Source organism: Otolemur garnettii, unplaced genomic scaffold (genome assembly GCF_000181295.1).
Source record: "Otolemur garnettii isolate 467f Iridium unplaced genomic scaffold, OtoGar3 scaffold00074, whole genome shotgun sequence".
In the NCBI taxonomy this organism is placed as follows: Eukaryota; Metazoa; Chordata; class Mammalia; order Primates; family Galagidae; genus Otolemur; species Otolemur garnettii.
Genome location: NW_003852469.1, coordinates 3606171 through 3619365, shown reverse-complemented (window position 1 = coordinate 3619365; position 13195 = coordinate 3606171). Strand labels below are relative to the sequence as shown.

The window sequence follows — 13195 nt, the reverse complement described above, 5'->3', positions numbered from 1 at the left end:
ACATTTGAAAAAGAGGTCAGAGATGGAAATAAGCGACATTCTCAATCTTCCCGAGGTGGGAAATACAGTGTACTGATAACGCAGAGATGTGTTTTCATAGGAAATGACCAGTTAAGTTTCAGAATCTTTTTTTTTAAAATTTCATATTATTAGAGGGTACATGTTTTATTTACATACTTTCTGTACAGATTGAGTCAAAGTTAAAAGTGTGCCTTGGACTTGATAGGTGTGAATTTACCTGTTCCCTCGTGCCCAGCCCAGAATCTTGGTAGTAGTTTATATCACATGTAACGCTACAAGGCCCCCACTATGTGTAATGTCTCGTATGTTAAGAGGACATTTTTCAGTTGATGTCCACTGTGAGGACACAGTGCTATTTCAGCACTTCTGTTCTCCCCTTCAGTGTGTTGTAGTAGTTCAGCGTGTAGAGTCTGGGGCCCATCTTGGGAACTCAGCCTGAGCTGTGCCTCAGTCTCCTCACCTGTGAAATGGACAATATTTCATAGAAGTGGCTCCCTCCTGGGGTTGTTCGTGAGGACTAAATGAGTTCATACTCGGGTGAAGTGCTTAGAACTGGCCATCTGAAAACCGTGAGCTATTCGCCTGGATAAAATGTGTAATGTCCCCTTGGTTAGGAAAGGGTCCTCAATATAGAGTTTTCTTCCCTTATCCCATCCGGCCTGGGAATGGAATTCCCACTTCCAGAGACAGGTAGCTACCCAGATTCCCGTGGTATGTTAAAGAAACAGTTAGTCAGACAATTTTTCGTTTTCCTTGTCAGGTGTTCTGGTTTTTAGAAAGTTACCATGAGGGTCATACATGAATGACCGATTTTCAAAAAATTAAAAAAGTAATGAACTTTAGTTTTGCCGTTAAGTAAGATGGGCACGATCCCGTCTGTGCTATCTGGTCTCACCAGGCCATTCGGATATAAGGTACAGTTGTTAGCCCTTCTTGCGATTATCATGTAGGTTTAAGGACATAGAACACCCGAGAGGAGGGGATGGGGCCAAAGAAAAGCCACGTGGGAACACTGAACGCGTGGCGTCCCCGACGGAGGGGCGTTTTCTACATAGTCTCGGTTTCTCTAGTATAGATCCAGTTGGCTTCCACAGGTACAGGCTGATTCTTTGGCCCACCTTGGCTCCATGTCCTTTTTGTAGTTTGAATTTTCTATGAGGTTTAGAGGGAAGGACAGAAATTGTGGCTGGTACGTTTCCTCCCACGCTGCGTGATTAAGACTTGAAGCTGGAACTCTGTGACACTGGCGCGGCAGTCCCTTACCCTCTGTCCTGTCCTCTCTCTCTCCAGGCGCTCAGATCGATGACAACATTCCCCGCCGCACCACCCAGCGCATCGTGGCTCCCCCTGGTGGCCGTGCCAACATCACCAGCCTGGGCTAGAGCTTCCTGCCTCGCCCTGCACTTGGGGATGGGGGATGGGACACCTGAGGACATTCTGAGACTTCCTTCCTTCCTTTTTTTTTTTGTTTAAGAGCCTGTGATAGTTACTGTGGGGCAACCAGTTCACGGGGACCCCCTCTTTGGGCCCCGCACTCCGTCTCTCACCGAGAGTTACTGATTTTGCTCCCCCACTTCCCTCCACATCTACGAATATCACACCCCAGTCTGTCCACCAAGCTCACACACGGAACTGCATCCAACACTCAGACATGCGAAACAGAGAAAATCACGAGGGTGTTCTTCATCTCGAGCCTCCGTCGTGCTCCTTAGTTTCTTCCTTTTCGTGGGTGGGGAAGATGAAGTGAATTGCCCAGAGCTGCCTTTTTCTTTTCTTTTTAAATTTTTTTAAAAGAGTTTTCTTCGTGGGGCTGGGGAGGGGTTCAGGGGGGTGGGGTGGGGGAGATTCTTTTTTAATACTAAATTGGAAAATCTAATTCATTATTAATACAAGGGGTTTGAACTGGACATCCTAATGATGCAATTATGTAACCGTCAAGCTGATTCAGGATGGTTGGCAAGCTCGCGTCCATCCTGAGAGGCTCCAAAACGTCCACATAATAGCCATTCCATAGCCTTCTGGGTCAACTGTTGATAAAGGGCAGGCTTGCTTTTTTGTCCTAGATTTTTGTTGCAAATTAAATCTTTTGAGGTGAAATCTCTTCACCATTTTTCTGCTCTTTCTCTCTTTTTCTTTAGCTCATGAATATTTTCAACTGTCTCTCTCTCTCTTTGTGTCTTCTCCGGCCCTTGTCTCCGAGACAGTGTTTTTTCCCACCTTCCTCTCTTGTCTTTTCAGATTGCCAGGTCTGCCATTTGGATGTGGCCATAGGACCCACCCGAGGCATTTGAGTGTTGCTTTTGCAACCATAGTCATGTGTTGTCCTAGCCTGTGTAAGACTGGTGCTACCCACCCCATCTCTAGATGTGTGTCAGAGGTGGAGACTCTTGCCAGGTGCAGGGATGGACTGAGCCGTGTCACCCATGGTATCACGCGTGGGCCCGGCATGGACCCCAAAACAGTGCTGAGAAGTCAAAGAAGTCTGAGGCTGAGGAACAGGGGAGTTTCTCTTCTGTGCGGTGCTGGCTGGCTAAAGACACAGTCAAACCTGTAAATCGAGCCCTGTTTGCCCAAGCGAGCCAACCAAAGGCAGCCAAGAGCTCAGCAGTGCTAAGCTAGTGGGAATCTGGCCGGAGCACCTGCTTATCTTTGGGGGATTCCAGAACACAACTGGGGCTTCTCACCTTCGGGGGAAAAGAGAATCTATTATTTTTTTCTCATCCAATTATTTCAAGAGATGTAATGCAATATAGCGAGGCCCTATGCAGTCAGAAAACCACTGGGAAATTTGACTTCAAGTCCATTTTACTTTATAAGAGGGAAAACAAATCTGGTTTGTGAATGACACATCACGTCAGAGCAGTCAGGAGGAGAAAAACCTTACAAATGAAACAAGTGGCTCCCTAGAGACCACAGGTGGCCTCACGTCTCTATCCCACCCTCTCCTTGTCTTGCTGACTAGCTGGCCATTTGTGCCTGTCCCTGTCCTTGCTGACTCGTGTCACATTTCATTCCAGACGTGTTTACAGGTTCTCTTAAGCAATGTTACGTTTGCAGGCTTTTCTAAAACCAAATCTGCTTTCGTAAAGCACAACATCAAAAAAAGTAGGGCATGACATCATTTCCCCTCCTCTCTTCACACGTTTTGCCTTTGGGGTTATGGTTGGGGGTTCGGGTTTTTGTTGTTGTCATTTATTTGTTATTTTAAAGGTAAATTGCACTTTTTTAAAAAAAAAATAATTGGTTGACTTAATATATTTGCTTTTTATTTTTCTCACCTGCACTCACAGGAAATTTGAACAAGTTGGAAACAAGTAATTTTGTTTCAATTCTAAGGAACAATTGCAGCTCTTTAGTATTCACTTGAGTCTTCCCGTTTGTCCTGTTCAAGGTCATGGTCATTTTGGTTGTTTTGATTGTTTTCTTCAAAAACAATTTGAAACCTGACGATTCCTGCAGGCTGTGTAAGCATGTTTACCTGTTGGCTTGCTTTTTGTGTCTGTTAAATGAATGTCACATGTAAACTGCTAAAATAAATCGACAGTGTCTCAGAACTGAGTTAACTGCGGTGACTTGATGCTCTAAAACAGTGTAGGATTTAAGAATAGATGGTTTTTAATCCTTGAAATTGTGATTGTGACCCAAGAGTGGAGGAACTTTCAGTTCTCAAGCTGATAAAGTGTGTAGCCAGAAGAGTACTTTTTTTTTTTTTGTAACCACTGTCTTAATGGCAAAATAATTATGGTAAAAAACAAGTCTCGTGTTTATTATTCCTTAAAAGCTCTGTGTTATATTACCATGGAACGCCTAATAAAGCAAAATGTGGTTGTTTCCGGGCTGTGTCTGTATTGAGGTGTTCTGGAGGCGGCTGCCTGGCTTGGGCCTCCAACAAAACTCCCTCTCTGGAAGCATTCGTGGAGCCCTCGGCTTTGGTTTGGCGACCGTGCCAGTTCAGGAATTCTTCGCTCCGTGTTGCTGGTGGCTCTGTCTAGGCTATAGGATGGGGTCTCATTCCCAGCAAGGCTGCGGCCTGTAGGTATGTGGCAAGCTGAGTGTCAGAATCCACAGGACCCATCCTGGAGAGCCACACAGCCTCTGGAGCAACCTGCACACCTAAGTTTGCAACTGGGAGTCAGGTGGGAGTGTGTAGGTTCGTGTGGGCGACCCCTCTGGGCTCTAGGCTTCTGTCCAGAGTGTTAACCCCGGGAAATCCCCAGGCACCGGGGCATGAAAGCTGAGGCTGAGGTGAGTTGATTTGGATCCATCCCTCAGTCGAGGGGCTTCAGGGAAATGGGACACGAAGGCTTGGGGTTCCATGCTCAACCCACTGCCAAGAATGCTCCAGGGAAAGGGCCACTCCCGCGCCCCAGCAAGGCCTAATGTGTGGTTCCCGGCTCCCCTGTAGCTGGCGCTGGCATTACCGGTTCTGAAAACTGAACAAGGAGGTCGTGTGCTGTGGGCGCCCCAGGTCCAGCTTAAGGTTCCCGAAGTCTTTTTTTTTTATTTGTTTTTTCTCTTTTTCCATCCCTCCTCTTTCCCTTCTTTCTCTTTTTGTTTTCTACCCAGCCCTGTGCCTAACAGGATATGAAGTGATTGCAAAAATACAGACATGACACCCAAGTTTTATAAACAAAGAGCATGGGGGTGAAGGGAAAATCAGAGTAGGAAAAATGAGATAAGGCCCGAGGGGGTTAGTGCAAAACGCCTGCTGGACCGCTGGAAGCTCCCTGGGGAGGGCCGAGTGTTTCAGTAATAAACAGACACACAAAAGAAATAGGGCCAGTTTTAACATTCACGGTGACAGCAGATAAAAATAATTAGTCCTTCAGAAGAAATACATCCAATCCTGATCCTTGGCCCTGACAGCAAGTCCTGGGTCTTCCGGGAACCACCACGGTGCTGAGAGTCTGGGGCTGGCTCTCACCCTGCCTGCCAAGGGCTGAGCTCTTTCTGTCACTCAGTGAAATGGCATCTGTCCAGTAGACGGGGGCACTAAGTCACCCGTAATATTTATGGGGCCTGGGATAAAAAGTAAAGTGGGGACCCCAGGGCCACAGCCTTATCCTCCTCTCATTCCCACCCTGGCTTGACCCCACCCTGAGACGGCCTCCTGCCCCCCCACGCCTGTGGACACAGCAGCCCACGTATCCGGGTTCTGCCTATTAGGGTGGGAAGCTCAGTAGGTTCTCAACTCCTCAGGCTGAGAAAAGATTTTCTCTAGACCAGGTGTCCTCAAACTAAGGCCTGCAGGCCACATGCAGCCTGCCTAGGACATTTATCCAGCCTGCCGGGTGTTTTTGCCACCAATGCCTGTCCTGCTTAGCAGCTGAGTCATCCCTGGGCCCACAGTCCGGCCCTCCAATGGTTTGAGGGACAGGGAACTGGCCCCCTGTTTAAAAAGTTTGAGGACTCCTGCTCTAGACCAAGATTAGGATATGGAAGTATAAAAGAACTTGGTGAGAATGAAAGAGAAAGAGAGAAAAGGGCAGGGAGAGGGGGTGGCATCCCCAGGCAGGAAAGGAGGAATGGGGGGGGGGCCCGCGGGGCTTTTCTGACTGCTCCTGTCAAGGGGTTCTGTTGTTTCTTTGTCCTGTCTTTGCCCGGGATTGCTGAGAGTAATAGTGGATGCTTACAAGGACTAGGGAAGTGTTACCTCTTCCCTCCAACAATCATTGGGAAGGTCATCCTGGTTAGAGGGGGATCTGAGACTTTGGCCCCTAGTAATCGACCTTTTAGTGACTCTCGCTAAATTGACACTCCTCTTTGTATTAAACTCTATAATCTCCAAATCATCATGGGTCTCATGGACAGAAGGCAAGTCCACATCCAGCCACACTTGGCTGGGTGCTTGTTAGGAAGCCAGGGGGCGCTGCGCTCTGTTCCCGGGAGGATTCCAGGGCGCAGGAACTTGCTTGCACGCCCCGTGCACTGCTGCCACCTACTGGACAGACTGCAGCCTCCCAAAGCTACGTTTTTTTAACAGGTTACGTTCCAAACTGCTGGGCAAATATTTCGTCAACCACCAGTAGGTGTTCCTCCTGTTATCCGGGAAGAAAAAGGCGTGAGCATTCAGAACTCTTTATGAAAGTGGAATTAAGCAATTAAAGGCAACTCGGGAAAGGATTATTTTTCAGGGTCCCTGTTCAGGAATGGCTGGAAACTGCAGGGCAGGACCCGGTGGGTGGAAAAGATGGAGACCTGGGAGTGAGGGAGAGGACGGGGTGGTAAAAATTCCAATGGCACAAGCCTTTGCAAGCATCGCATTTCAGTAAGCAGCCCCAGATCAGATTTACATGAGAGTCACTAAAAGCTGACAGTGACCCAGGTCATCAGGGAATGAACATCAGGGTAAGAATCACCTGGGGCCTCATATGCTTTACATAAAAAGCTTAAGTTCAAGGGTCAGGTTGATGACCTAGGAGATGACTGGGCCTGAGATCATACGAACTGGGCTGGGGGTTACTGCAGGAGCAGCCATCTCCATTTTTTTCTTTATTCCATGTTGCAAAGACTTGTTAATTCTTTGGGAAGTCTTTCTGATTTCCCCCATTAGCTACATTCTTCTGCTTATGTGACCCCGTGGTCGACAATTGGTCACAACACTGATCACAATTATCTGTTCCCAAGTCTGCCTTCTCCTCTGGGCTGAGACCAAATTGGACCCATTGTCTACCATAGTAGTGTCTGAGTTGCTCCCAGGCACCCAAGATTTGTGGAAGTCCAGCTCTCCACAAATGGTCAGCTAAAGAGAGACTCATGGAGGTGTGATTCTATACACCACACTGTCCTTCTCTCTGCCAAGCAAGCCCACAGAGAAGGGCATTTGTGAACGAAAACCCCCCCAAGGATGATCATGCAGGGATGGAGGGAAGACGGCCGATTTGAGAGCTACTGAAGAGGTGGAATGAACAGACTTGGACACTGTTGATACAGAGTGGCTCAAGGATAACTAGGAATTGGAGGTGACCACTAGATTCTTGGTTTGGAGTAACTAAATGGCTGGTGGTTTCCAGTTTATGAAACACTAAAGTTGAAACAGATTTGTGAGGGAAGGCAGTTTGTGAGTTCCATATTTTACGTGTGTTTGAGGTGGTGTCAAATACACCAGTGAGGCTGGAGAAACAGTTGGATGTATGGGTTTGACATCGGGAGGGATGCCATTATCTCATCGTGACCACTTGGGAGTCGTTGGCACATAGATGGAAGGGGAACCATAGATGCAGAGATTGCCTAGGAAGATGATGTGGAGGGACGTGGAATAGACAGGCTGATGGGACAGAGCTGAGGGATTCTAAGCACCAAGTCCACTAGACAGAAAGGGCTGGCGAAGAATGCTGACCAATCCTCAGAGAGATGGGAAGAAAGTAAGACCAGAGAGATGGAAATTGATACAAGAAGGGAGAGATCAATGGCACCAATCACCCCTACAGGGTTGGGCAAGATAGAGCTGGAAAACATCTCTTAGATTTAGTAACAGGGAGGTCATTTTATGGTCTGTTCTGAATTTGAAAAGTAAGTGGGAAGTGATAAAATGGATCCAGTGGACTTAGACCCCTTATGCAAGAAAACTGGCTCCAAAGAAGAGAAGAAAAATAGAGTGGGATCAGAATGGAAATGCAGAGTCAGGCGAGGGCTTTACAAAAATCTTTAAAGATGTTTAAGTGTCGATAGAGTTAGCTGGTGTTGCCAGTAGAGAGACTGAGGGTATAGATAGGAAAGTTTTCTTAGAAGGCAAGAGCAGCTGGCATAGAAGAAAGGACGGACTTGGGGACAAAGTGGGATTGGACAGGTGCGTAGGCCGGCTGGGTGTTGTGCACAGGAGTCGTATTCATCTGGTAGAGAGATATTAGTAAGTTTCTACATATTCCCTGTGAAGTGAGAGGGAAGGACATCTGCTGAGGGGAACACAAGGAACAGAGGGTCAGAGATTCAAGATATAGAAAGGGAACAGCAGCAGCTGAGGAAAAAACACACAGCAGGAGTCCTGAGTGTTCAGGGCGTTGTGTTCAGTTGAAGTCAGCTTTTATCATGATGAACAACCAGCTAAGTTCTGCCGTTTTCTGTAACAGTGCTCTGGGGCTCGTGCCCAAGCTAGAGAGGGCAACGTCTGGGATCATCTATGATCGCAGTTTGACCAAGAAGATACAACAGGAGGCCACAGGGTCAAGGGTCCGGCTATTGGTGACAAAATGAATGAACGGTTATCCCATGACATCCAAGTAGGGTGGAAAAGGAAGGCAGGAAGAAGCTGGTGACCAGGAAGAAGGGCCATGGACTAGGGGTCCTGGTGCTACCCAGGCACAGAAGTAGTGGGGTGTCAGAACAAGCCACCCAGAAGGACAGGAGGGTTTTCAGAGAGCAAGGTGTCTACGTCAGTGATCATAGCAAATAGAGCATCCAGGTCAATAAAATGTCCCCCGAGTGGCCAGCTGAGCGGGTACACAGGATGAATCACAAAACTGAAAGACCAGGAAACTGGATGAGTCGCCCACATGGGCGTTGCAGAAACACCTACTGAAGGGAGCAGTGCATAGCCCAGTGCTGGGGGAGTGAGGAAGGGGCCCTGGGGGTGGAGGTAACAGCTGAGCATATCCAGAGGAACGGGCACTGAGGGAATATTGAGGCAGCTTCACCCCCTGAAGAGTGTGGAGAGCGAGAGGCAGGGGAAGCTCCACCCGAGGAGACTGGCAGCACACTTTTGCCTTAGAAAGGAGGATTGGGGGTTCTTTTAAGGCGAGGGGGTAAGAGAGAAGGCCCAGTGAAGATGAGAGGTTATTGAACCGTATGAGTGAGTGTACTGATTATGATCTTGTCTGTAGAGCTTGGGAAGGGGGATTTGGTCAAATGAGCAAGCACAGAGGGGGACGGATGCTCAGAGGGACAACACCTGGTGACAGTGGGGAGAAGAAAGGAGAACGTACGATGGTCTGGACTCCCTGTCCCTTTTGCATGGTGGCACTTGGGGCTGGTGGAATTTCGCTGTGGCCTGGAGAAAGGCCAGGTATTGGGGTTGGGTCATGAGATGACGTCCCACGTGGTGGGGACCACCGGGAGTAGTCCAGTGATGGTCAGAAGGCTCTTTACTGTGACACTGTCCCTGTCCTTTGGAGGTGGTGCTCTGGACTAAGACAGGGTGGTGGTGGGGCTGCTGTGGTGGGAATTGATCTAAGGGCACAGCAGGAGGAAATTGAGGGAACTAGTGGGGAGGTTGAAGTGCCTGCTGTGGGGCCCTGTGGGGCACAGAGCCCAGGCTAGGGAGGTTAACAGTGGGCCACAGAGAGGCAGTGGGACTAACGGCAGGATGTCAGAGTGGGGGAAAGTGGGTAAGAAAACTGATCACAGAGTGGGAGATGGAGCTGAGACCCCGTAGGCAGGATACCCCGACCCCTCCCAGCAGCCGGCTTGCCCCTTTCTCTTCTCTGGACAGAGGGGTCAGTTCTCTACATTCTGGCCTGAAATAAGTAACAAAAGGCAAACAACGCATGTCTCCAGCAGAGGGCGCAGAAGACCACGAGTAAATCGACAGGTTGTCTTACCCTTGACTCAGACAGACTAACCTGAGGACTCAGACTCAGAGGCTGCTGCTTTTTTTTTTCTTTCAGTTTTTGGCCAGGGCTGAGTTTGAACCCGACACCCTCCGGCATATGGGGCTGGCACCCTACTCCTTTGAGCCACAGGCACCGCCAAGACTCAGAGGCTTCTTCCGAAGCTGAGGGAAACCTTTGCAAGGAGAGGAAAAAATCAAGAGAAGTGACCATCAGGAATGGTTGGCCTCATTGTCAAGTCCACTGTCGGCTGGTCTTCACTGAGGAGGGACTGATCCTAAATTGCTGTGAACAGCAAGACCGTCAGTTCTCTCCTCCCTGCCCCGGTGTCCACACTTGGGTTCGATGAAGGGTGCCTGGGGTCCTCGGACTTGCAAGATAAAGCTGCAAATAGCCGGTATCCAGCAAGGACGTGGCTGTCGGGGGTCTTCACCTTCATCCCCTCTGAGCTCACCCCGTCCCCCGTGCACAGACCAGCTTGGCTGGGTGGTTCTGTGTGGTAGGAAGGAGGTTTTCGGGATGAGGATGGTGTGTGGAACTCTAGCACAGGCTTGGCTGTCACGGCAAGTCGCATGAGTCATTTCAATGCAATAAATCATTTGAACTTTACAAGCCATGGTGTTCCGTCTTTGTCAGCCCTCCCCGTGTCCCTCCTGCCCCGAGCGGAGGCCGTGCTCCTTGCAGCCTCTGCAAGACCCTCACGGTCAAGAGTGCCACCTGCCTGTCATCTTGTCTGCGCCAACCCTCTCCCAATATCAGATCTTGACAAAATCACGATGCATTCACGCATCTGTCTCCCTTTGTCCCCTCTCCAGAGTGTTTTCAAGGCATCATTTTATATACTCTTTCAAAATTCTTACAAAAATTAATTATATGTATGTGGTGTGTATATACATGTTTTTAATGCATCACCAAACCAACACAATTTCCCCACGTCTTGTCTATAAAACTTAATGCAAAATTACTAATATTTTCCTTCCTTCTTTGTGTCCTATTCTAGGCCATGTTTCCCTCCTGGCTCTTTTTGTGTCTTTTCGTGTTTCTTCTTCGGCAGAGCCCACAGATTTCCACATCACTGTTCGTTTCCTGAGATCTCTGTTCTCTTTTCTGCAAAGAAAGAATTGGTCAGTCCCAGATGTCAATATTGCCAGAAACCACCGTGTACAGCTATCCAGGGCTTCTTTTACTTTTGGCCTAGATGGAGTGTAGGAACTGGATATATACTTCCATGTGAGAGAAACTTTTAAAACTTGGCCAGGTGCAGTGGTTCACTCCTGTAATCCTAGCACTTTGGAGGCCCTGAGGCAGGTGGATTCTTTGAGCTTAGGAGTTCAAGACCACCCTGAGCAAGAGTGAGACCCCATCTCTACTAAAAATAGAAAAGTTAGCCATGCATTGTGGTGGGGACCTATAGTCCCAGCTACTTGGGAGGCTGAGTCAAGAGGATCACTTGAACCCAGGAGTTAGAGGTTGCTGTGAGCTATGATGATGCCATAGCACTCTACCTGGTGCGACAGAGTGAGACTCGATCACAAACAAACAAACTGGCCAAAATACATGAAATCTTGGTTTTCTTTCTTTCTTTCTTTTTTTATTAAATCATAGCAGTGTACATTAATACTATCATGGGGTACTGTGTACTGTTTCCGTATACAATTCAAAATACTTTCATCCAACTGGTTAACATAGCCTTCATGTCTTTTTCTTAGTTATCGTGTTAAGACGTTTATATTCTACATTTAGAGAGATTGACATGTACCCTTATAGGATGAAATCTTGGTTTTCAAGACAGGCAAGGAAGCACAAAGATCCTGAGACATGGGACACAGGAGGAGAGGCCACCTGCTGGCCCAGCCCACCATCTGGGGAGTTTCTCATCCAATGTACAGGCAGGGGGATAACAGGCAGAATGGGACAGTGTCTGTGGGCTGCAGACACGAGCTGGGAGTGCAGTGAGCAGAAGTGGTTAGAGTTCACAGCGCAGAGAGCCAGAGAGAAGACAGACAAACAGGAGGAGAGCTCTAGGTGTCTGCAGAGGGGCCGCCTGGAGGGGTCAGGTGAGCCCTGATTAGATTGCACACACGTGCGTGAAATCCTTAAGACTGATGAAACCACCTAAAAGGATCAGGTGGGTCATCGCTTAGATAGACACATAGATTTACTATGAGGAATAGTTCCTATTGTAAAACAAAGCAAAAACCTCATAACTCCCAGTGCATTGCAGAGAACACTTAGAAATATAGTTTGCTTTGGCGCTGGGACAGAACGTGGTGTATACATATGGTGCATGTTATTCAGCCACAAAAAGGAAAGAAACCTTGATACATGCTACAGTATGATGAACCTCGAGGATATTCATGAATAGTGGATGAAATAAGCCATTCACAAAAGCACAAAGACCTCCCTTTACGTGAGGTCTGTAAAATAGTCAGTTTCACAGAGACAGAGAGAGTAACAGTGGTTGTGGGGGGTTAGGGTGGGGAGAAGCAAGGAGTTATTGTTTAATGGGACAGAGTGTCTGTTTGGGATAATGAAATAGTTCTGGAAATAGTTGCACAACATGGCAAATGTACTTAATGCCATTGAGTTGTACACTGACAATGATTAAAATGGTAAATTTTATAATATGTAAATTTTACCAAAATAAAGAGAAAAGCAGCCAGAAAAGGACAGAACTATAGAGAGGGTAGGAAGAAGTGAAGCTCAGATAGTTCAAGTGATTTGTCTTAAGTTTATACAGCTGGCAGGTGGCTTTGCTGGGAGGCAAACCCAGGCTGTCCTAAAAATCTCCATTCCTGCATTCTTAGTCGTTGTGTTATTTCAAGAACACTGAATAAACTTCCCAACCAATTTTGGAATACAGGTAAATATACTCGATGTCACTAGAATGATCAAATGGATTTTAGGGTGTTCAAGGTTTGTTTTGCTACTGTTTCCTGGAGTTTTTAGAACAGTTTTGCAGAGATCAACAGGCAGGATTTTCTTTGTCCACGAGAGGGCGACTTCAGCACAGTCTTTAAGTTCACGGTTCTCAGCCTCTCGCTGGTTCCAGCAGGGCAGGATTGGGTCTGTGCAAATGACCTCTCCCTGGGAGTAGTTAGCCTCATATAGACCATTGTTCCTCTTTGGCAAAATTCAGAGGTACTCAAACATGCGCAGAGGCACAGCTGCTCCCAGTTTACAGGTGTGAGAGGCACTAAAACCAGAGCCGTTCCTCTCCTCAAAGTGTTTTGTTTGTGGCTTTTCTTACTGGAAATGGGACGGCGTGGGGGGGGGGTCACTTAAGTCTGACCTTCTGTGATGATTCTGTGTCCTGCGAGAGGGACCCCGGAATGAGGTCCTAAGTGGGATGTCCTGGAGGCGCCACAAGGCTCTAGGCAGGGTCTCCCTGCATAAGGAACATTCAGCAACTCAGGTGGGGAAGAAGAAGTTTACCAGGATAGGCCAGAAAGGATGGGATTTGGAAGGGCTGTTACATTGTGTTGGAGACAGCTGGGCAAAGCCACGGAATAACTGGTTGGTTGGTGTTTTTCTTTGTGTGTGTGTGTGTGTATGACATGATAGTATCACCAGGCAGATGTGAACAATCTGCTGTAGTACAAGCACATATTGCAAAAAAGAGATGTCTT

General features: G+C 47.8%; 1 protein-coding gene across 2 annotated transcripts in view; it reads left to right on the top strand.

Annotated features, from left to right (window-relative positions):
* DPYSL2 (dihydropyrimidinase like 2) overlaps window positions 1-3854 on the top strand; it is a 102059-nt gene extending 98205 nt beyond the window's left edge. For both annotated transcript variants that reach the window (XM_003793951.3, XM_012807729.2), the window contains exon 14: window positions 1312-3854. In XM_003793951.3, coding sequence (XP_003793999.1) covers window positions 1312-1403 — 92 coding nt within the window. In that variant the 3' untranslated portion in view covers window positions 1404-3854. The remainder of the gene's footprint in view (window positions 1-1311) is intronic.
* Window positions 3855-13195: the final 9341 nt, after the last annotated feature.